The sequence below is a fragment of the Ambystoma mexicanum genome, chromosome 5p, assembly GCF_040938575.1.
Source record: "Ambystoma mexicanum isolate Mex_15411 chromosome 5p, UKY_AmexF1_1, whole genome shotgun sequence".
Lineage (NCBI taxonomy): Eukaryota > Metazoa > Chordata > Amphibia > Caudata > Ambystomatidae > Ambystoma > Ambystoma mexicanum.
Window position 1 is genome coordinate 306,590,901 of NC_090930.1, and position 25,588 is coordinate 306,616,488.

The 25,588-nt window shown below is 47.6% G+C and overlaps 1 protein-coding gene across 6 annotated transcripts in view; it reads right to left on the reverse strand.

Moving 5' to 3' along the window:
- Positions 1-25,588, reverse strand: part of MTMR1 (myotubularin related protein 1) — a 1,542,631-nt gene that overhangs the window by 1,116,152 nt on the left and 400,891 nt on the right. For all 6 annotated transcript variants that reach the window (XM_069612748.1, XM_069612750.1, XM_069612749.1 and 3 more), the window contains one exon: positions 18,676-18,751. In XM_069612748.1, coding sequence (XP_069468849.1) covers positions 18,676-18,751 — 76 coding nt within the window. The remainder of the gene's footprint in view (positions 1-18,675; positions 18,752-25,588) is intronic.

Here is a 25,588-nt window from a genome sequence, read left to right on the forward strand (position 1 = left end):
CCTCCCCAACAGGAAGTATCTGTTGCCCGAACTCTACTGGCGCTAAAAACTATGTCGCCAGATCAACTTGATATAAACTGTTATTACTTTCCCACCGACTTACTGCTCCTTCTTGGGTCAAGTGTCTGGAGTCGGGGGGTGGCGTTCGCCGATGGCATGGTGTGTTGATTATGATTACATATGATGCGTTTGATCCTTCATGCATAGGCAGCGGTGACCCCTTACTGGTAACAGTCCAAGCAAGGTGTTTGTCACAGGTGCCTGCCTAGAAGGCAGTCGGTCAGTGTGCTCTTTTGATATCTCCTTCCGTTGCTTCGTTCAGCCAATGTCTCTGTTAGCCGTGCTAGGGATTTGGGCCCCCATTAGGTTTATTCTGATTCGCCAGTATAGGTTGTCGGACGGGTCTTTCCTCCCTTGGTCTCAGTCTCGGTCTTCCCCTGCGATTGTGATCGGCCCCGGTCCAGTCTCCTCCAATGTGGGTCTCCGCCCATCTCCATGCCTCCTGTGAATCAGTGAAGTGGACTGTATTGCCTTCATGTTGGATCTTCAGCTGTGCCGGGAACATCAGCCCATATTTCACATTCATAGAGTCAAGCTTCCTTTTCAAGTGTTCAAAGGACTGTCTGGCCTTCTGAACTTCGCGGGTGTAGTAGGGGAAGAAGGTGATCCTGGATCCATTATATACCACCGTCCCTTGTGTTCTGGCCATCTGTAGGATGGCGTCTCTGTCGTGGTAATTAAGAATTTTCGCGATAATTGTCCTTGGGGGCGCCCCCCGGGTTGGGTGACCAGTGGGCATGCGATGTGCACGTTCCACCGAGAAGAAGTTCGAGAAGGTTTTCAGCTCGAAGAGATCTGCCAGCAATTCCTCCAGGAAGAGTTCCATGCTGGGACCCTCTGTGCGCTCCGGCAGGCCTAAAATGCGAATGTTTTTGCGTCAGGACCTGCCCTCTCCCTCCTCCACTCGGGCTTCCAAGGTTTTCAGGCGGTTCAGTGTTTGTGCGAGTTGCTGGTGCCCACCGTCTAGGTCGTCCTCCACGCTAGATATTCGCTGCTCTGCTTCTCCCGTTCGGGATGAGAGTTTGTGGAGGTCGTGGTGAAGGAACGAGACCTCGGTGGAAATAGTGTCCATTTTTTGCTCCATTGTGGAATGCGAACTGGCAATTGCGGTCATCACGTCCTTTAGGGACAGGGGTTCTTCCAGTGAAGGGGGGTCATCCCCGGGTCCTGCGTGTTTGGTGCTGGCTGTGTGCTCGTAGCATATTGATCCATGGTGCTTTGCGTCGTGGTTTTCTTGTTTCTTTCCTTGCCCATGATGTGGAATCCTGCAGGAATGTGAATGTGAGGACCAAGGGCAGACTTGTCCCTTGCGGCGTTGTCTGGGCCTCCACTTGTGACTGAGTTGCCCCTGCTATGTTACTTCCTTGTCGCAGTGTTCTTGACTGCGGCTTCAGCCTCCCCAGGGCTCGGAAAAGGTTGTGGTTGGTGAGCATGGTCCAGCGCGGGTTTCCAGTCGTTATAAACGATTGTCTGTGGGGAGAGGGAGCTGCCTGCTGAGTGTTGGTGGCTTGGATCTTTCCGCCTCGATCGCCTCCTGGCCACGCACCTTAGGTCATCTCACCCCAGATCCCCCGCACTGCCTTTGTTGTTGGTCTAGGCGGTCCTGTCACTGGTGGGTGTCCCGTTACGTTGTTCCTCCCTGGAAGTTCCTGCAGCTGCGTTGGTATGCTGGGGGCTTCCCTCGCAGCGGCCCACCAGTCACGGGCTGTCGTGCAGGGGTCCCCTCCGGGCCGCGGTCGTCCCTCGAGGGGCCTCTCCCCTCTTTGGTCGGCATAGCGGGTATATCGGGCCCGCTCACCGTCCACGTCCAGGCTTCTCGTCCGTGGGTGGCCCCGGTCGATATCACCAGCTGGGGTCCGCCGCCTCCAAGGATTGCCACGATGGCGGGATGGCGAACAAAGAAGGCTCCAAGGCCCCTCCAGGGGGGGCTTTTAGAACGAAGGCTGGTTCAACAGGTTGGGATCACGGATAGGCACCTTCCGGCCTTCGCTGTGTTTTAGCGCGTTTCATGCGCGGTGGCCATTTTGTTTGCCGGAGGTCTCACTCTGCTGTTTTTCGGCACCGATATCTTGCTCCTCACGGAGCGGATTCGGTCCACTTCTCTGTTGTGTGCAGCCACTGGGTTCCGCTGCACGAAAATCTCTTTTAGTGGAATCAACTTCCCAAATCAAAGGATATTAGCAGGATATTTCGGGCGGCCACGGGAGCACCTAGGAATCACGTCTCCATTGCGTGCTCGCTGGCGACCGCGTTCATGACTTCATTGAAGTCTCCTCCCAGTACCATGAGGTTAGAAGTGTTGTTTGTGATCAGCGGGGCAATATCTGAGAGTAGTGGCTCTAATAGGGTTGGCGGTGCATAATTGGCTATTAATGCAATAGAGTGATCCCATAACGTGCCTGTCACATATACATTTCTGCCACCAGTGTCGTGGGTCACTGTGTTGAGGTGGAAGGGAAGGTTTTTGTGTACCAGGATCATGACGCCCCTTGAGCCCATCGTGAAGCCTGAGTAGAGTGCCAGCTTATAGTTTGTACGTCTGAACAGGGTACATTCTGTGCCCGCAAGATGGGTCTCAGACAGAAACACTATATCTGCTCCCCGACTGTTTAGAAATTGCCGTACCAACCGGCGCTTGACTGCGTTGCCCAGGCCATTGACATTCCATGTCATGAGCCTAAGGGTTCTGAAAGCTTTAGTGGTAGTGCTATGTGATGCTATGTGATGTCATATGGGCCTGTGGTGGTAGCGGCGTGTGCTGCTGTTGACGGCGTTATGCGCCGGCCGAGTTTATGTCCATGAATTATTACTATCTTACCTAGCCATGGTGTGCTATGTGCTTGACTGGTCCCGTCTGTAACTAAACTTACCTGTGGGCATTCTGTGTGCACGCTCTATAGAGAAAAACTTTGAGAAAGAGCTCAGATCAAATGTGTCTGTTAGCCACTGTTCGAGGAAGAGCTCCATACAGGCACCTTCGGCTTTCTCGGGTATGCCAAGTATGCGTACATTAATACGCCTCGAGCGTCCTTCCCCTTCTTCTATTCTGTTTTCCAGGACTTTAAGTTTTGATGTGATGCTTCTCAGTTGGTGTTGCATGTCCCGTACTCCGTCCTCTGTGTTTGAAATACGCTGTTCGGCTTCACCCGTGCGTGCCGTTAGTTTTTGGAGGTCATGCCTGAGGAGGGAGACGTCCATACTTATCCAGGCCATTTTTTGTTCCATTGACGTGCGGGAGTCGGCTATAGCGGTGATAACGTCCCTCAAGGAGATTGCGTGGTCTGGCTGCTCTTCCTCTAGGGTAGCCGAGTGGAGGTCGGGAGCCTGCGTTGGAGGGATGGTATATTGGTCCATTCTGCTCTGTGTGGGGAGCCTCTTGGTCTTGACTTTCCCCATTTTCCCCCTTGTGCCTGAGGTCAATGTTACCACTCAATGTTCACTCTGTGTCAGTTCAGTAGTGCGTATCGTACCTCCCGGGGTGTCTCGGCCGGCTCACAGAGTGTCCTCACTGTGGGTCGTTGCTGGTCACCGCTCGTGTTCAGCCCAGTATGTGTTGATTGTGCCCACAGTTTGCCTGCTTTTACTGCTCAAGGGCCCACCACACAATCACATATGTGCTCCGCTCAATCGACTCATCCACTGCTGGCGAGGCGCAGGATTATGCCGGCCCAGGGTGCCTTGGGGCTCCGGTCCCCCTCCCCCAGAGGCTTGGCCTCCGTGTGCGTAGGCCCAGCGCCTCAGTCGGTCCTCTCTCAGCAGGGCTTGCGCCGCTTGGTCCGGGCCCGCATCAAGACATCTGCGCCATGGGTGAGCGAAACCTCCAGTGCCCCCTCAGCGGCAGCTCGCTGGCAATCGCACGCGTAGTACGCAGCTGTCCCCGTGGCTCTGTGTGGGTGTCGAGTGGTGTCCTCCTTCCAGGCGGTCTCCAGCCGCCTCACGCTCGGGGCTCTGTTCTTCCTCTCAGTGCCGCTGCTCAGCCCACGTTCCCACACAGTTCGGGGGACCGCCAGAGCCCTCTAACGGCAGCACCTTCACACCGCTGTTGCTTGCCAGATGGATGGCAGGGCAGATGCCGCTGCATCCTGCACTTTCACGGCGCCCTCCGGGCGTGTGTTCTGTCACACGGTGGTGGCCATCTTTGGAGCGGGCAGCTCGTCAGGCGCGCAGAGTTCTCCGTGCCTCAGGTGTCAGCGGGAAAGCACGTTTTGCACTGTTTTCTCGCTCCTCTTCTGCACCAGGGTGTCCCACACCCATCAGGGTTATTTAGACAGTTTCGGTTTCTGAAAACCAGTATTTAAGGCAGGATGAATGTTGCGGCCGTGGGAGCTAGCGCTCCTCACGTCTTCCCCATGTCGCTGCTGGCCATGCCCCGAAAGAAACTCTTGACTTTGTACCAGGGGCAAGAAGCCCCATTGGGAAGGCCATACTATGTGAGGGTCAGAAACTAGCCACCATTCATTTCCAAGGGCAAAGGGCCCAAGTGTACCTTTTTTGTTTGAGCTTGTTTTGTTAATATTGGTAAGGGCAGAGCTTAGGTTACTATAGATTTCGGACGCAGGACTTTAGATTAGAGCTTTGGACATAGGCCAGAGTCGGAGTATTTGACTTTATTTATTCACCAAAAACCTGAATTCGCCCTACCACAACTTCTTTAATTCCATCCACAATCTTGTGCTGTCATCGTCGCATTCGGGATCGTGGAATATTGGTCAAAACATTTTCAATATCTCAATATAATCCACAGAATGTTCCTCTTTAGCTGTCTTTTAATCAGTCTTTCTTGTGCACTGTTCCATTAAATCCACAACAAATGTCTCTGCTCCACTTCTCCTTTTTGGGTTCTGGCTGGTCAGTAGCCTTCCCCACCCAACCCCTATAGTGAAAAAGTGTCTGGTATTCATAGCCAAAACCGATCCGGGCTCTCTTGCCCTCGAGGCAGCTTGTCTCCTTAGGTTTCGATCTCTTACCCCGCCCCAGTGTATGCTTTCGCTCGCCCCACCCAGGGATATTGTTTCCTTCACTCCGCCTCAGAGTCTGAACTTACTCTCACCGGTTTAGGGTCTTGCTTCTTTTTCACCCCGCTTAGTGGTCTGGTTTCTCACACCCTGCCTTGGGGGTCTTGCTCCCCTTAACCCGCCCTGGGATATGGTTTTGATCACCCCATCTAGGGGTTCAATTCCTCTTGCCCCGCCTTGGGGTAGTGCTTCTCTCACCCTACCTTGGGGTATGACTGGGCCTTGCGTACCTAGTCTTGTTGCAGCGCTCCTCTGGAGACTTGGGAATGTGATCAAGGCATTGCCGGATCCTCCAAGTCGTCTTGGTTCTTCTTTGTCGGCAGAGTGTGCGCCTTTCTCCCAAATACCTCTGATAGGTCTGTGGTACCCTTCCTCAATCGGACTCACCACGTCTTGAGTCATTTATAACGCGCGTGTACACAGTGTTTCTAGGTCCGACAAGACAAGGTAAGAGACATAGGGAGGACGAAACAAACGATCTTACTAGGCCTGTGTCATTCAAGTGCAGGGGGGGGGATTAGAGAAGTGCCAAGGGGAGGGACAAGTGCGGTCAGGGCAGCAATGCTCTTAGTAAGTACAGCCGGGGGAGCCAGCTATGGGAAGTGCAAGAAAGGGCGGGGGGTTGCAGATATATTCCCTAGTGCGCAGAGGCCCAAAAGGCAATGCAGGTACTTGCATGTTGTGGAGGAAGCAGGGTGCCTAAAGGGCTCAGAGGGTAGCCAGGCAACCAGCTAGCGCAGCAGACAGGTTGTCAGCAAGGGAGAGCAAGAGAGAAAGCGGAGGCTGGTTTTGGTCTACTTCACTTTGTATGTGGCTCACTCATCTAGTTCCTCTGAACTCTGGCTCATATTGCTTTTTCTTTAGTATTATATTCTTGTACAGAATATCAAGTAACTTCCCCCTTTTCCCAGGGTATTAGTTAATTTGTTTCGAGGTTAACTCTGATTCGTAGCTTCTACTGAGAGGAGTTGCTTGTGGGGTATAATGATTCTCTTGGGGCCTCCCGTGCTTTCTGTTCTCCCTATTACCTTCGTTCTTGTAGGAGAACGTCTGAACCTTCTTTATCAGGGACCTTGTCTCTGCTCATGAACTGCCGGTGCCTTCTCTTCTTTGGCGTCTCCAGTCTCGCGCTCTCTCGTTTCTTTGCAGTGTCCCGGTTTTCCACTGAATGATCGGGCACCCCATGACCCTCTGTTGCCAGTGGTATTAGCGATGCTTTGACTGGCCATCTACCACAGGTTCTCCTTTCTGATCTCGACACTACCTTCTTGTGGGCTCCTGCCTTGTCGCTTCTCGTGCTTCGGGTCCGCTGCAGCTCTGGCATCCCATTCTGTGATATTGAGCGAGTTTGAACCTGGCGGGCTTCCTGGTTTCCGTCTTCTAAGAGGTTATGAAGCTTGCGGCCATCCCAGGCTCTTCTCGCTCGTCTCTCTCTGAATGCACGCTCAGCAACGATCTCACCCCAGTGGATTGGGTATTCTGATTTAAATTGACATGATCTTTTTCCATAAGGTAACGGAATCCATAGGAGTTTATTCATCCCAGTCTTGATACTTCACAGTTTTTGTCATTTTAATACATTCCCCATGTAGGACACAGTATGCACAGCTTAGGGGAGTTCTCATGGGAACTGGAGTCCTTGTCCCCTGGAGTCTCTCCTGGTATGGTCCCAATTGCCTCTACCCCGAGGGAGGGTATTGCACTCACCTCCCTAGCATCACATCAGGGGCTCCCCCTTGGGGAGAAGGGACGAATTCCCTCAATTCGTCACATTGCCCTGTTCCCTTGGGGGACTTAAGCTGCGCAGGCTCACCTACCTAGTCCCAAAGAAGGTGCACTTAATAGTTGGGAAGGCAAAAATGTGACTGAGGTATTGCTAGCAGCTCAACATTCTCATGTAAAATCAGAAAGATAAGAAAACAAGCCAAATTAATGGTGTTACAAATTCAGCAGCTCTCACAAGGAAGTGGGGGGGGGGCCTTAACATGCAAGGGGTCTTAACACCTTATACCGACCTTCCCTATGGCTTCTTGGTACTTGTAGTTTCTTTACTCACAATGTTCAACACAGTCTTTGTACAAGAGAGCGGTACCAGCCAGAGACCTTCAACTTAGTGGTCACGTGGCGAAGGACCACTCTATTTCTGGTACCAAGTTTGTTCACAAACAACCTCCTGTCCATCTCCTTGATGTTGCCACTGCAACCTTGAGCTCAAAAGAGTCCGGTGGACTATCAGGTTTCTTCCGACACACCGGCTGTGCTGAACTTGTTGGCGGTTCCTTTGCAGTGAGAGTCAAGGACGGTACCACAATGGCAACCTCATCTCCCCGCCTTGGCTATCAGTGCATGAGGGTGCCATGTACCGCTAATATTAGTCGCACCACCTGCGATTCCCGATGTTGTGTTCCTTTCATCAGAGGCTTTGCAGGACTGGGTTGAAAAGGGCAATCGCAACTACCTCCTTGATGTCCTTTCAGGTCTCGCCGCCTTTCTTCTCCGTTTGAACTGCCGTCCTGGAAAGGCTGCTTCCTCGTGCGCTTGGCCTTGCTCAGAGTGTGCTCTTGTACTGTGCATTATATTCCTAAGGGGAAGGGAAAGTTAGGTGTGTAGTTATCTGTAATTGCCCGACTCTGCCTGACCCTTGTGTTGGGACATGTCAGCTAAACGGATCAGGCATTAGTCCATTGTCGTTCACGCAGTGAGAACGTGTTTGTGCTGGAAAGGAGGGGAGTCTGGGGAAGGGGGATAAGTTACTAGGTTACAAGGTACTACGCTGGATGGGGAAAAAGGTGTCACAAGGAAGGGGATACCTCTTGTACACCTTCGGTGTCCCACTTCCACACCCCGAGGACCCCTCATCCAGGTGATCCTTCTGCACCCCCAGGAACTGGATCCAATAGCGATGGCTGTGTCATCGCCACCTCGATGACAGATCACAAGGGACTACTAAGTGAGATGCCTTCAAGTTTCTCACACTACACATCCATATACTCAACTTGCGCTTGAGCTGAAAATACATCTTATACCTAATTATTCCAATTATATTTTAAGGATTGAACAAAACAATGAAGTATGGGACTCAGAATAGTGTGCATTTTACCTGAAAAAGGTTACCCCAAAAAAGGCATCCAAAAATCTATGATCACAATTTTATGATGTTAAGGAATTGTATAGCTTAAAAGAGGATACCAAACCATTTAAATCGGAACACTAAAGAATAGATAACTAAATAAAAAACCTTAGAGTAAGCAAGAGGGCTGGAATGGAAAAGGCCAGAGATATACAAATCCCTAAAGAACTGAAGGCTAGGAGAAAGGACTGAAAGCAGATTTGTTTGCAAACGTGCAAGGACATTGCATATGCATAGGCTTTTAAAGATATTTGCGCTTTGGAAGCTATGTTTTATTTTCTGTACTGATGTTACGGATATCCCTTAGGAAATGGGAGGCAGGATATACAACACTGTAGAAAACGATTTATCTGCACTATTTCTCCATCCAAGTTAAAACAAACAGCATTGGAATTTAGAGCAATGTTTGCTTACCAAGGAATTTCTTCCTTTCGGCTATTCTGTAATGAATTGACCTTTGCTCGGCAGGAGTAGAGGATGAGTAGAGGCTAAAGCACCCACTCACCCCTCACACATCTACAAACCAAGAGCCAACGCAATCATAAATGTAAAACAGGCACAGTTAAGATATACACCTCTGTCGCCTTTTATGGTAACGTGGACCGAGGAAAGGCTATACTCTTAAAAGGGGTGTGGATGTGGTTCAGTAGTAACCCAAACAGCAAAGTGTAACAGTCCAAAAAAAGGAATTTCCAATCAACCTTCTATAAATATATATACTTAAATGAAGTGCACCATGTACAGTAATAGGTCAACTAGAAAACACTGTAAAAACCCACTCCTATAGAAATGACACAGAATATGCAAAGATAAATAAGATGAGGCACTCTGGGTAGTAAGACGGGGGAGAAGAGACACGATCTCAATTTTCTAAGCGTATGTTCTTGAGGTTGCAAAAGGGATTAAAATGACCTATCCAGCGGCAAGAGCCCAAAGATGGAGCAAGGGGCAGATGATACCTTTTCAAGATAATACCTTTGCAAAGGTCTTGGTAGTTCGACAGCATCAAACCAGGAAACAAGTTTCAGTTGTGGGTTCTTTACAGTTCAAAGATGCAGAAGGTGGGGTGGTTCAGTGGCAAGCTGGCGTTGAGTCGGGTTTGAACAGAAGGTGGCTGCAGTCTTAAATAGTCTACTCACGCTGTGCAGATCGGGCGATCCCCAGGTTCAGTCGGCGGTGGAAGTTCAACGGAGGTGAGCTTGTACCAGGATGCACAGACAAGTCGATTCTATGCAGAGGCTTGGATGTCGCACTTCGGGGGACACAAGTGTTGGGTCAATCCACTTAAAGGCAAGGCGATGGCAAGGCTAGTGCTTCAGACAGAGACTCAAGCAATGCAAGGCAGCAGTGTTTCTCTGGTTCGAGCGAAGGCAACAACATGCTTCAGTTGGTGCGGTGCACGAGTCGAACAGGGTAAAGGCGGTGTGAAGAACATTGAACGCCAAAAGGCAGTGTTGAAGGGGCCCGATAGTTCACTCGGTATCAAACATGCTTGAATCACCGCTATCTCTGGCTGCCAAACACGAACGAGGCTGCACACGCCTTTAGGGGTCCTGCAACATGGCAAGGTTCCAGGCAACAGGGTGGCTGGCAGAGATACAGTCTTGGTCCGGTCTTGGTCCAGCAGCAGAAGTCGCCCCCAAGGGTCCCTGGGGATGGTTGGGGGACAGAGCTTACAACTGCGCCTTGGAACACCTGCATTCACCTCACAGATGGAGAACTCTGGAAATGACTGCTCTCCAAGCAGGGTCCAATAAAATCTTTCAGGTTTGAAGTCCAATGGATGATTCAAAGAAGTGGTTTGAGACTACTCCTTTTAAAGGAAAACGTCCACAGGTGATTGGACTAAAGCTAGCCCACTATAGGGGTCCAATCCCTGGTCTTAAAAATTAGTGCACTTTGCCCTTCTGACATCACACCCAAAGTGTTTTGTGCTACAGGAAGCGGAGGGGACAGGAATGAGAAAGAGGGAGAGACCCCTCCCAAAACTGTACAGATCACTCGCTGGCTACTGTGAAGAATCATGGGAATCCATCACTTCTCCCCAAGGGGGAGCCATTCACTGTGAGATTAAGGAGGTGAGCCTGCTCTGCAATACCCTGCCTAGGGGTAGAGGCAAGCGGGACCTCACCAGGATAGACTTCACCTTAGGGGACAACTACTCCAATTCTGATGAGGAACTCCCTAAGAAACACACTACCAACATACCTCTAAAAACATCCAGTGAAGAAAGATATAAAAAACATACCAAAATCTGTTATGGTCATCAAGGTACTCATCTTATTACTCTAATGGGAAAACTACATAATACTGAGATGAGGGAAAAGACCTGTGGAGGAATACAGATCATGAAGGTGGAGCAAGGGGGGGGGGAGAAAGAGTGGCAAGAGAGGGGGATTGAGAGAGAGGGAGAGATAACTGTAGCGTTACACTGGGGAAGGCCCAGGAAAGCATAATAAAGTAATGAGGTGGAGACTGGGAGAAAAGTGAGAGAACATGCAAGTTAGAAACTTGCTTTAAGAAGTATCCTGAAGAAAAGCCTCAGGTGCAGCGTCCTGTGCGATGGCAAAATCGAGCTGAAGTTTCTTACGCATGGCGTTTCATGGCGTTTGAGAAGAAAAGGGATGCGAGAAGCCGAAGTGAAGGCGACACATCCTAGTCTAGAACATGAGCCAATCGGTGGTGTGACCGAAGTCGAGCAGAGGCGGACCAGCGTGTCAGTGAAAAATGCTGATACTACTTTGTTGAAGGGAAGGAAGAACACCAGTAAATTATAAACCGCAGAGACCGTGTATGAAACTGCAAGAACTATGAGAAGCTAACCTGACAAGTGTAGAAGAAAGTCCCAACCAGTCGAAAGGCCCGGTGACGACGTCCTTGAGTACAAGAGTTAATGGGGAAATGGGAGGCCTAGGAGGGGGACTGGAGAGAATCATTACTGGCACGCTCATTCTTGTCCCAGGCCAGATAATGAGATAAGAGGAAGAGAAAGAATTGTTACTGGAACATTCATACCCAGTCAGGATAAAGCATCAAGACAGAAAGACAGAAAAGATAATTATTACTGGAACGCTCATACTCGTCCCAGTCGAGTTAAGACACAAGTGGATCGATAATCCGTACTGGAAGGTTCATAATCCAGGAGATCAAGGGGACAACCCAGAGACAATACAGACTAGGAGATACTGTGAGAGGGACAAACCAAGAGAACAAATTGAAATGGAAAACAAAGGCCCAGCCAAAGTGAAGCCCAAGTCTATGAAGTAAACATTAAGAACTCAGGAAGTCAAGGCATAAATTCCAACTGTTGGACACAGTTATCCTATGAAAGCAAAAGGTTAAATACAAGTAGAGTAAGAAGAGAAATACAAGAAGGAACGAAAGATCAACAGAAAGAGACGCTTGAAACCTGGAAGAACCCATTAGTGAACTGTGTAACTTAATAAAAGTAGTTACCAAGAATTACTTTATTTAATGGAACTTGGTGAAGAACAAGCTCTGTTAGGGCATCACAGGGACAAAACAGACAACAGGTTCAAGTTTGGTTCTCAAAAGGTCTATTAACTGAAAAGGTAGGATGAGTTAAGGTCGAACTTGCCCTATGCTAAGGTGGGATTTCTCTACCTAAAGAAAACTAAGGATAGTCTGTGTCAGGAACTCCGAATCAAATAACTGTGTCCAAAACCTATATTTGCCCTCACAACTAACTGTATACAATGTGTGGGGATGTCAGCATCAAAATGAGTAGTGTTCAAAATAAATCCCAGAGCTTCTTCCAGCTCTTGACTTGCAATCAGCTTCCCCTTCCTAAAGTTCAAAACAGTTCACAAAGCACTGGAGTCCCCTTCCCCTAAAGTTGAAATCTTTCAGATTTTCAAAACCAATACAGTTCCTTGGGACACTTCCCAGCTCCCTTAGTATTTGTACTTTTCACTAGTTCACATAAGCAGTGCAATTTTTTCATATCAGTTTCTAAACTTCAGAACTCACATAAGAGGTTGTTGTAAAACACTAGCTTCTTCATGGATACTTTCAGTGGCTTTTCCATACAGGGGCACTCAACCTAGGCGCAGTTGTCGGACCACACAGCCCACCCATTACAGGGCACGCAACAGATGCCTCTTCTTAGCTGCTTTCCACTGCTTCAATTTCGCAGTGATGCTCGATTCATTCCTTGTGTCACACCCTCCCAACACTGTACCGTGGATTGGCTGGGCACAATGCATTTGTTGCACTTTCTTGTATTCTCCTGGCTCATGCCAATACGAGTTTCCTTATAACATGCAGTTCCTCGAACTCTTTTGGCTATTGCCAATGCTTGGTTTCTCATGTAGTGCAGTTCCTTGAGATCCATTGGCTTTGGCCAATACTTGTGCCTCTGATAATACTGTTCATGGTATGTGCCAAATTCACCAACTTTCTTTCACTCCACTCAATATATTTACGAGGGTTCAAAACTTGCTTTCACTCTGTTAGGCATTGAAACGTACTTTTAATGCCTTTCCTTTAAGATGGTATTCAAAAGTACTTATAATGCTTATCCTTTCATAACACTATTTCGACAGTCAAAAGCATCCATACATTAAAACCATTCATTAGTACAATCACAGATAAAAAGCAAAATGGCTTCACAAAGTTAAGATCCTTAAAACAGTCAAATTGTATTTTAACAATCAGAAATTCGTCAGTGCCTTCTTTGTTCTTACTCTCCAAGCCCACGCAAGGTATTTGCCAGTTGCATCTGCTGGCATATCACTCGAGTTGAGGCAAGTTGCCATTGCCTCACTTGTAACAGCCTCAATCCAAAAACAATGGCTTTAGATATTGTTTCCTCAGTGGCAGGGTAGTTGGACATGTCAATTTGAAATGAACCATATCCTTGTTCATTCTGTTACACAACTGGCAAGCAGATGATACATTGCTATTCCACTTGTGTCTCAGACTTGCTACGGGTAAAATCCCACAGCAAAGCTTGATAAACAAGGACCTTTCATGTTTTGTGTTGAGGTAATCAAGGTAATTCTCATATCTCTTGTTAACCTTAATAACGGGACAGAACAACTGAACCAGCAATCTTATTGAGATTATCACACTGAGTTTTTTCCAAAGCAGCATAATGCCTTTCATTTAGCATTCAAAGGTACTTTGTTATTCAAAACAATGTTCATTCATTTGCATATTCACCTGCCAGCCCAGTGGTTTCCATTCCTTTCACACTCACCGGTCGCAGTTTAAGGCATTGCAAGGTCCTCTGCCGCCACATGTTCTTGTCTGTCCCATGTAGTACCTCGCTTCCTTCTCCGAGCAGCTCTGCATGGACTCTAGCGACCGCTTTGCACAGTCACACCGGTCTTCCTCTCACGATCTGCTACCGGCCTCTCTCAGGTTCGCTTCCTGCTGCACAAGCTCTGCATTGTTGCACAGGCCTCGAGCGTTCCTCCTGCCACACTGCTGATTCGGAGTTGCTTTCTCAGCTGCTGCTTCCGCCTACATTTCTGGATTCTGCCTTGTAAAGTTCCCGCCATCTTGTCTGGACCAAAAAGGACTAGACCTCTCACTGCTGAAGCGGTAGTCCTGCCTCAATCTCGCTGCCCTCCTCTTCGTCTCAGTACCCAGTTGAGGTCTACATGTTTGTGAATTTCTAAAATGAGGAGATGTTGCTCTAGTTGGTCTCTTCCTTGGCCCAGTTGAGTATTGTTATTTCTTAGGGAATGTTTTAGGGTAGGAACAGGGAGAGGGCTGGCAATACCCTATGAAGGCTTGTGGGATGGAGGGTTCAGTATGAAAAGGAAATGGGCGCTACCATGTCTCACCTGAGGATGTTGTGAGACAGGCATGGTATCAGGAGGGACACAGACTCGAAGACAACAGTTCGAAAACCTTTATTTATAAGCTTGGCTGGGTTGGTAGCATGCATAAATGGCCCCAATTCTAAAGGGATTGTTCCCTCAACTGAGGTTTCTAAGGACTGTCAATATCTAAAATTCCAAAACCAAAATCCGTCTGTGTCTAGACCTTTGCTTGCCCTCACTCTCTGACAAAATGTGATGGGAAGTTTTCTTAAAGAAAATAGTGCTTCAAAGAAAAGGAAACGTAAACCACAACTGGTTTCAGATAGTCTTACCAATGGGACAGTGTGAGATAGTTCAGTTCAAAAGGGGAGCCCTTCAAACTTTTCACGCAGGGCTCTTGCAGCAAATCAACAAAGTTCAAAATATCCTTCGGCCTCTCAGGGTTCCCTACCCCAAGCTTAAGCCCCTTTAATCTTTAAACAAAACTCTCCTAGTCAGGATGTACCTTGCCCTGTACAGTTCTTACATGGGGTAGTTTCAGACTTTCGAGAATGCTGGGCTCTTTGCTCCTCTCAAGCACAGCCACTCCGACCTGCAACCCCTCTCCTTGGTCTTTGTACTTTTCTTCAGGCACCTTTTCTCTTCTGTGCCTCTTTCACTCGGTTCTTTTCCACTCCATCGTACCTCCTGCATGCCTTCTTTTCTGTTGTGCACACTTGCACCCTCTTTTTGTCTTTCCGTGCCTCTTGCACACTTCTCTTGCCTTTATCGTGCCGCTGGCACCCTCTGTTCCTTTGGTTGTACACTCTTGCACCTTCTTGTCACTTTCTCGTGCTGCTCGCACTTTGTTTTCACCGTCGGGACACTCATACCCTCTTTTCATGTACTCTTGCTTTTACTTTCCACTTTCAAATCTGTCGGGTCACTGCACCCTCTTTCCTGCTTCGGGTCGCTCGCACCCTTCTTTCTCTTATATTTAGTACAGTTCACTTTCCTCTTATTTCAGCACGCCTAGTGCATTTTCCTTCAAACTTTCTTTCTGATGTTACGCTTTTTTTCTCTCAATCTTGCTTTCGGCTTTCTTTTTGTGCCACTTTACACTCTTTCCGCTTGCTTTATGCCTTTTCACAATCTGGCACTTGCCTTTCACTCCGTGCTGCTTTACATTAGTGCCTTCCTTCTGCTCCACTGAAGCCACATGCAAGCTTCCAGAGTTTCTCTCGCATTAACTTTCATGAAACTCACCGGGCAGTGTCGCTTTGACAAGCGGCCCCTCCAAAATACACGGGGTTGAGGTCAGGGTCTCACCACCTGCCCCTCAGACAGCCTTGGGGCCGGTGTTGGGAAGGAGAGAGTCTTCCCACCTCCCTGAGGTGATACGGAAGGAGAACTAAATGCTAAGAGATCACATCCGGGGAGCAGGGGGTTGCACATAAAGGAGGGTGCGCGATCACCTTAGTGCATGCATTACAAGCACTAAGGTGAGGGTATATGGTAGATGCAGGTGTAAACGCCATCTTGGCAAGCAGCAACCATTTTAGAAGTTAGGCCCAAGTGCAACGAACAGCATTTTGTGTGTTAGTATTAGACCCCTTGCATGAGCGCGAACACCACCCCTACATTAGCCATGTTTCACAGATCCACAACCTTCTCCAATGTTCAGAAAGTTACAGGCCCTCACGCCACAAAATGAATGCGCTCTGCAAGGTCATGAGAAGGGTGCAGAGTGCCTCTTGGCAGTACCATCCTAGGGGACAGATAGCAAGGCTCTCCTGCCCTCAACGATCCCCACACGCAAAAACACACGAGAAAAACATACTTTGATCACATAACTTCTGCATGCCTTGGCACTATCCAAACCCAGACCCAGAGCGCCGACCATAAAATCTTTACACCCTTCAATCGATCATGAAGATCGGAATGCAAGGCTATCACACCTTCAGAAATGAGTCACATGATCTGTGCAGCGAGATGCAGGGTAGCATCAAAAACTAAGGTGGAGGACCTTGGGAGTTGCCGATCTGTCTGGGAGCTAGTGAAGCGTGTGAGTTAGTGTGACCTCAGCTCTCCCCCCGAGCCCATCCCTTTATCTGACAGGTGCTTGTCACAGCTATAAAATAACATTGTTTGTGTTAGTAGCCAATTAATTGTTAGGCCAACTTCACCTTGGATGACGAGCCCAGCAGCACCCACATGGACAGAGATGAACAGATCAAGAAGGACCAATGGCCTGGCATGCCATATGGAGCACGCCCTTAGTGATATTGGATATGATTTGTGCTTATAATGTGCTGCACGTCCCTACGGAGCGCAGAACGTTTGGCGGTAGTCCGGGTTCTTTGGCGATACATTTGTATTTTGGAGAAATAAATACTTGTCCTTGCAAGCATGTCTTGGGCCTTTTTCCCTAGCAGGCTGTATTTTTTCTGGTATGAGCATGCAGGGGCATGCCTTCACCGACACAGGTCCTGAGGGAACGAGCACTTCACTGTACACTGACAGAAGGATGCAGGCAGCCTCACTCCGGCTCCTTGGATACACTGCTCCCTCGCCACGCTGCAGCTCCTCACAGACACAAGGCCAGCATATCCGCATGCTATTCTCCTCCAGCCTCTAGCTCCTGCCCCTCTCTACTCCTTGGCTTCTCTGGTCCGGACGGCATCCCCTGCCGACTCACTGCTTCTGGCAGAACTCCACCTTTTATAGTGTAGGAAAGAGTCAAGTGGAGTCAGGTGCGCACAGTTGGGTGATCTTGCCAGACTATGTTGTAGTAGTAGTAGTACTTGCCTTGCTTCCCAATGCTTTTCCTATGGGTAATCCGCATTGATCTTATTTGCATCTTCGTCGTCTCAGTGTTTGTTGGAAATGGGATGGGGAGATGGGGTGTGATTGAAAATACCCCATGAAGACTGAGGGAGAGTGGGTTGGGGTATTATCGGGAATGGAGGAATACCATGCCTCGCCCTGGAGTATTCTCCTCCCAATCTCTCGTGACCATCCACTCAGGTGATCCTCACTCGCTTGTCCACCCCATCGGGGTCGGCATCCAAAAGCGATGGTCCTTCCCATGCCACCTGAATGGAAGATCCCGGGGGAGTAGGTGGGAGAATTCAGTCGGGTTTCTCACAACATCCTCTCCACACTCCCCATGTTCCCTCCACCCAGGTGATTCTCCCTCGCATATCCACCCACAGGGTCAGGATCCAAAAGCGATGGCCTTAACCTGGCCACCGGAGGGGAGGATACAGGGGGAAAAGAAGTGAGGACGCCCTCAGGTTCCTCACAGCTCACAAGAGAATGGGGTAATTCTCCTTGCTTTTGTTCTAATAGTGGTAGGTTTGGAATAGGACATTGGACTATTTCTAATTTGGACTCTTACTGATGAGCACCTTAGTTGGCTTTGCTAGGTAGGGAAACGCTTAGCATAGGGAAATATAGGTGTTTGTTTCTTTCAGTTAATAAAAAGTACCAGTGAGATGGAAAGTCAGTCTGTGTCGTCCTTCTGACCCCGCCACACTACGCTAACCCCAGCCTCTTCCCTGCTCAATAGAGTTGAAGGCCTTTAACATATGCAGCACCCTGGTGCGAGGCCTAGCTTTTGGTGAATATGTGTGCTCTTTTTGTTCCCAATCAGCTTCCCGTGGAGTGGCTATCTCTGGGGAAAGGGTGTTGCCTGCCCTTACAAAGGAACAAAGAGGCAATCCCCCCTGCCCCAGTGTGCAGGTATTTTGGGGGGCCCTGTCAGGAATTAATACACATAACCCTTCCACAGCTGAAGTGAGCCCACAGGGCTGACAAGTGTGTGGTATCAATTGAATGTGGTGGGAATAACTATGACAGATGCCGACCACCATACTCTAACTCCACGTATGGCTTATATTTACAGTTTATCGTGCTACCAGGCCAGGATGCCCAGGATTATGCAGGGTTTGGAACAGGGGTGCATATCTTATATGCAGCCACTGCACGGCAGAGACTTGGCTATCAATGCAGCCGTTAAGGGAGAATCTGTGACCTCTGAACATTCCCTGTGCCACTGGTAGAGCAGGTGCTAAGAATCAGGATACTTATACAGCAGGGAACAAGTGCACACTATGCTTTTGGAATGGAGTTTATGAAAGGGGAATCTAGTAGGCAAATTTGCCTTTCAGAGATGGAATTACCTGCATCAGTTTATAGTTTAATCCAAATTTAAAAAAGCCAGGGTTCCTAGACTCTTGCCAGATGGCAATTCCTCACATATTCATTGAAAGGGTCTTAAATATTAGGCACAATCTTAATATCCTATCAAATATTGCATTGTGATACCCAGTGCTTACGACAGTTTCATAGCTTTCAATTCTTCACTTTTTGATTGTGGCGTTACTTTAACTGGAGTGATTTAATTTAGCTCTATGAACGAGCCCAAAAGGTACAATTATCATTTGCATACAAAAAAGGGATGAAGTCTACAAGTAAGCTTTCAAAAATATTGTTTTCTGATCAATTGTAGCAGACATTAATTGATCACCTTAAAGAATATCGAGAAACCAAACAAATAAACCTGGCCTTATTAATGCAACACATTTCACGTATTAATGTGCCAAACAATTACTCAAAGATGTGTATCTCATTAAATGAGCCTGCCCACCAAAGGCTGGAAAACAGCATTTCATTGCATATGCATTTCTCCACTTACCAATAGCTTTGATTGATTCGCCTGGAAAAAGTGGTGCCTCCTCCATCTGCGCCAGCTTGTTCCCATCCCTCAGTGCCTAACAAAGATCCAAAGGTTCAAGTAAGTCCAGTTTTCCATGTTCTGATGCATGCTCTCCCAAAGCTTACAGTGTATTAACCCAAACTAATTGTGGACTCCTTCAGGCAGACAACACTCAAGCGATGCGCACTATAAACGCAGCAACACAACACAACATATTTAATTTAGGTTATATAGCTGACATGTTAACTTGAGTGACGATGCAACTATGAGCTACCATTGCTTTGCAATCACATGAGCCAAAGCAAATAAAGCAAATTTCACATTCACAAAGAATGCATTTTATACCACAGAATCTACACTAAACAAACAGCACAAACCAAAATCGGCTGTGTTTGATTACTTTGCTTCGAAAGCATTAGAAAAGAGCTACACAAAGTGTCATCACTACTACAAATGCTGAATTTCAACCCACTTCATGTTAGTGTAATTTATCACACCGCTGAAGATTATATAACTGATTGACGTGAACTCCGCTTTTGGTAATTTTGACGTCTTGGGAATTTTTGATCACCAAAAGCGCTCCCTTTTTTTCAATTAATCCCGTCAGACTTATCTGGAGTTATGCTCAGGGTATGTCTGTATCAATTTAAAATGTATTTATTTTCCAGCTGTCAATAAAGAAAAGAAAGACTGGTGTCAGTCTAAGTCTGTTTGGTCTCGATTGACTTTATATCGAGATTCTCTTCAGGCTTTCCGGCTATATATAGGAAATGGCATTTCTCCGTTTTTTTACATGTGTATTTTATTGACAAACATATCCATTTTAGATCAGACAGCGGTCTTTGTTTTGACTGACTTGCAAGAATACCGAGTTGGTATATAATTAACTGTTTTTATTTAAAAATAACAATCAATCTTCCAGGTTGTTGACCAACATAATTAAAACTAAAAAACTTTAAAATATATCCACCCTTCATGAATCCATCCACGATAAAATGCTATTCGATTGCAATTGTATTTCACTCTTCTATAACATGTACATGGTATACTTAAAATGTGCTACACAAAAGTGTGTGGTCATGTCTGGTTTCCACAATTAACAGGTAGTTCTATCCTGAATCATGCTTAGTGTATTGGTCTCAATCAAAACTAAATGTAGCCCTCGGTGTGCTTATAATGTAGGTTTTGGGACGTCAAACTACTATTCTTCAATTTCTCCTTCTATCGCTATACTTGGTGTATTATGTATTCAAAAAAAGAGCTTCTCAAATACTCCCTTGTATCTCCACTAGAAACATTCAAAATGCTTCCTTGATTGCTTTTCCTTGCAGCTCTTTGAAAAATGTTAATTCATTTATTTGAATAGCAAACGTGTGCTTCTAAAACGATAATACACAATGTGTTTATTTTTCGTCTTGGCTTGATCACATCCATATTTTCAGATGCTAGCAGCTGGCATCTTTGTCAAAGTTAATCTCTGCTGGGTTCCTCCCATCTTCAGACCTTCTGGATCTATTCTATCTTGAGCTCTTCTGGGCTTCCTTCTCTGCTTTGCATGCAATGCTTTTATTGGACTTCCTAGGCTTTTCACCATAAAGCAAATCTGGTATATACATCGAACTAATTTTCTCAATAATTAAGCCCTTCCTAAGCGCTTTAAAAAGGTGTATGTGTGTGCAATGAATGCAAGCTACTTTAGGCCTTGTGTTGGCACCATAGAAATGCTATTTGTACCTGTAGTGAATCCATAAGCTTAGCATGTTGCCATCTTTATAAACATTATTGTTCCAAACTGGCTCTTGCCAATCTGTACGAGACCATGAATACCAGGTGTCACATGTATGCTGTATGAACTTCTAAATCACCCAGATATCCTTATATATTCTTTCAGTTCGTCAAACGGCTGAATGTTGCAGTTTCAAAAATTATTTTTATACCAGAAAAAGCATAATACAGGACATGCTATTATATGGCCCCAACATTATCCCTAACTCACAGACTTAGAAAATGACTTACCTTCGGAAATATGTTTATGATTAATCTTTCTTCCTACAGATTCTTCAACTTTGAAATATCCGGCAGGCATCAGTCTCGATTTGTAAACTTTTTATAGTCACAACAGACACTTTGTGGCTCTCTATGCTCTTATCATTCGCACCCATGATTCCAGACGTGATGCCAAGTGTATTATATATGGGGCCAGCTGCACCCCATTACCTCAAATCTGCAAATGTTCCCTGCATTTAACTGCTGAGGAATCACAGAACAGCAATGAGTACCAAGCCAGGGTTGTAGCCTAGCGCCAAGCAACACAGATGTGATTGTGTGCGCTCCACCGTGAGCCCCAGTTAAGCCAGTCCTTTAAATCCTGTTTCCACTTACAAAGATACCAGAAGGTATTGGAGCTCGGCAGAACATGTCCGTGTCCCAGACTCAGAGGCAAAACTAACAGAAAGCAGGTGTCCCTACATCTCTGGAGACAGGGAACGATATTTTCTATTTTCTGTAAATGATTTGGAGAAATTCTTTAGAAAAACATTTTCATTAATCAATATATAAAAATTACATTTGCGACGGCCACCAGGGGGCGCACTGATAGAGGATGCGACTTAGTGTACCTCTGCATCCCAGACCCCCTTTTTTGTGCAAATGTGCCCCCATTTGCCCTCCGCGCGAAGGCCCTACAACGAGAATTGAATCCATAAATGTAAGCAGCGCACACTGCGAAAATCCAAAGGAAATCGGATTGAAATTGGAGGAGAATATTTGATCCGTTCAAGCGACCAGGTGCCCCGAGAGAAAACGTCACAGCCTTCCCGCCTGCGCCAGAGTGGCAGGCCGCTGGAGAAATACGGCTAGATTCCCTTGGCAGTGAGGCCCCCCCAAAGGCATGGCACCCGGACACCCAGGAGAACGGCACCGAAGCAACAACACACTGCCCCAACTCCTCAGAGGAAATCTTGCCCCCTGGCCTGTGCACCGCGGTGGCCCGTGGCTGGAGGGACCGTGCGCCACCGTGGGTGCGACTGCCCTGCCATCTCCAGAGTGCTATATTCTGCAGCTAAGCGCACCTAAAGGTAAGCGCCCACCCCCATAGGAACGGCGTTGGCAGCAGCGAGGCCCCTGCCGATCCAGAGTGCTGGAGAGGCGTAAGACCTGTGGTGTCGGTAGCGGGCGTGACACGAAGTGCTGCCCACAACACCGTAGAGCGACAGCCGTTCGGGGCTCAAGCGGCAAGACTTAGACTGCCTTTCTCCAATGCCCAGGGTGCCCCTCTACAGCTAACATCACAGCCAACCGTGCGTTAGAAATGGGAAGCGCGGGACTCCCTCTGCCCCACTAAGACTCCCACTGCACATGGCCCACGTGGGATGACATACACGCTTGCCACATTCGACCACAGTGCCCCCTGGGTGGCTGTGGCGCCCAGGCACATGGCGTAATAACCACTGGAACGGCATTCCACGGGGAACAGTCACAACACTCAGAGCCCATCAAAGGGTAGAGAAGGCCATAGGTGCGCACGGCGACCTCTAGCTTACATATGAATTTACAACCTGATGAAGTTCACAACAGACCCATGAACTGTGTAACAGCCCCTAAAGGAGGAGTACCTTACTTCATCCCCCAATTAGATAGCCAACAACCTTGGACACACGAGACACAAGCTGGTGATCCTAGAGCAAGCAGACTAGACGCACAACAGTGCACCAACACAGTAACAGTGCACAACGTCAAAGTGGGCCTCTTATAGCTTCGGATCAGCGACTCAACTTCTAACAGACCCACGGTGTGTAAGCAATTCACAGGAGGTGGAAGCCCTATCCCAAGAGGCGTGTGCCCGCCAAGTTGAAGGAAGCACTAAGGGTCAATCCCAGAAAAAGAAAAATAAGGAAGCTGTACTCTTGAGGCAACACAGCGCACTTGCTCAGACAGGGCCACGGGACTACAATACGCCCTGCACATCAACCATTGCATGGTCAGGGGGTTCCCCTATGCAGTGGCTCAGGTGGTGCATCAATATCTTGGATTCCACATAAGTGGACATAAAACAAAACGGGCCCTCTGGAACACTCCCTCAGATAACCCTAAAAACTTCTGGGCAGCTGCATTCCAGGACAAAGCAAGATCAGAGGGAATCCTTGTGGATCGATAAGCATGGAACTTTGACACGGAGAGGGCTGAATAAGGAGATCGATTTTGCTTGTTTTCTTTAAAGTTTTATGTAAGATGCATGATAAACTAGGAGTTCAATTATGTATACATACCAACTAATTGGATACAGGTGTATACAGGGGAAGAGAGAATGTGAGGAAATTATAATGTTTCCAACCCACATAGATATCGAAGATAGACTATAAGGAGTTCATCATGATCTATGCATTAGGGAATATAGGCATTTTTATAGGCTCCTACAGTTGACATGATAGAATCACAGTATTGGTGCTTAACGTTATAACACCTGATGGTGCGTTGCGCCTTTAGATACCAACATTTAATATCTTTTCTGTAGACTGTGTTCCTTTAGGCAACAGAATACATCACAGTATACCCTACATTTCTGGATGGAATTTGGTCCATTGGTCAGCCCCACACTGGCCTTCACGCATAGTCACACAACAGTGACTGGTGTATGGTGTACTGTGCCTTTAAATACCCAACATTAACAGCCACTGCAGACACTAATGGGATGCATTGGCTCTCGACACGCGTAATAACGAGTCGTTTCACATGCCGATTTAGAACACATCAGGAGGTAGGACTATACGAATACATTAAGACATTCACGAGATTAACAGGCACTTCCGGTTCGCTTGCAAACAGATTGTCAAGTTCGTTAGGAACCACAATGAGCGTTGCCATGGCGATCAACAGTCCCGCCCTGCCCATTCACATGGGAGGGTGGAGCTGGAGGCACGTCCGCTACGTCCAATCCTGGACGTTGGACGCTGCCGGGATCACCATGACAACGCTTAAAGCCAAGTCTCTGCCGCGGGCGCGCGTTTGCAACGTGTCGTACGAGGTGAACGGACTCAAGCACAGTGGAGGTAAGGAAGTCTTTACAGCAGTCGCAGACACTTTAGAAGCAGCAAGCATTAGCTGTCTTTCCCTACAGAGAAGGGTTCCGCACAAGTGTAAGGCGACACTTGTTGGGAAATTGAGCTAAGGTAAACGCTAACATGGGATTCTGATGTAGTGACGGGAATTCAGAATGATATATATGCCCAAGCATTCAGTGGAGGCTACTTATGAATGTACTTTTACTCTTTTCCATGTCCACCGATTCATTTAATTGGATGTATCCTTTATTATTTACCCACGGGGCGGTATGTATATTCAAAATTTGTATTCAATATTTTTGCAATGACAATGGAATTTTGTTGATGTTGAATTATAGCCCTGAAGATGGTGCACAGCACCGAAATGCATTGGCTAAATTAGCTTACACTTTAAGTTGCGGAATTGCTTACCTAGCCTTAAACATTGTGTGAATAAAACACAGGAATACTTTTATTATTCTGGCTGAATTGTTTGAAAAAAATTCTACTTTGGAATATCAAGGGAAATATAGTGCAACCATCAACAAGCATAAAGGATGAACCAAAGGTGTGTGCACCCCCCCCCCCTACTTGAGGCGTGTGCCCGCCCACAACAGCCAATTTGCACTGGACGAAGGAGCTCAGAGGGGTCCACCCACGCAATAACGTGGAAGTAAACAAGCCCACCGTGAATTCCCGGTGGAAAGCTCAAGCGTCCGCCCATGGTCGCTCACATAGCACTCCCCCCACCCCCCGCCCATGCACGCAAGCAAGTGAAAACTCTCCAAGACATCCAACATCTCGGAGGTAGACAAGAGCAAAGGAACCGTTGTATGGATTCTAGAAACAGGCTGGCAGAGTTTGCATACACGGGACTGGGAGGGAGGCACGACTCGCACGAAACCGAAGCGATGACAACAGGAAGTCAAGACTCAATGGCCACCAAAGGAGACATCGCCTCTTTATTAGCAGCGATAAGAGGCATGCGGTCTGATATTGGCAACCAAGTGGACAAAATCAATGTCAGGCTGGACAAGATGGGAGAGCAGTTGCAAAATGTAGAACATAACCAGTCATCACTAGACACCATGGAAACGCAACTGGTTGTACGTGTAACCGAAATAGGACGAGGAGCTGACATGGTCCTAAAGATGGACGACTTTGAAAAGAGGAACAACCTCCACTTCTTTGGAATTCCAGAGAAAGAAGGTTAGACGGAAGGCGACATCAAAAGTCCCATCCATCAAATTCTGAAATACATCTTTGAAGACGATTCGATTGATGTCACAAAGATCGAGAGGCTCCACAGGGCCGGGGGACCGCAGTTGGCCCCAGATCAGTGCTAGTCCACTTCCACAATTACCCTGACAGGCTCAAGATCCTAGATAAAGCAAAAACGAGAGGACCACTTACGGTGGGTACGGCCCGCAACACCATATTTCAAGACCTCTCATTCCTAAAACTCGCCAAAAGGCGTCTATGTCAACCCCTAACAAAGTGGCTGAAAGACAAGGGGGTACGATACAGATGGGGATTTCCCTTCTCAATCACCTTTGAGCTAAATGGACGGGAGCACAAACTTATAACGGAAGTCGAGATTAAGAATACCATTCGAGAGCTGCTCGGTGAAGAAGATTGCACCCCGTGTAGTGCGAGAGGAAGTGATGGAGACGGAGGTTGGAAGGTGAAGGGGCCCAACAGGAGAAGAATACCGGGCTCGAGGAAATTCATTAAGCTTAAGACACCCTCGCCCAACGCTTCTTAAAGATGCCTTTGGGCTGTGTCGAGAGGTGAGGTGAAGACATTCACACAAACAATCCTACCCGAGGACCACGAAACGTGGGGCACACTCG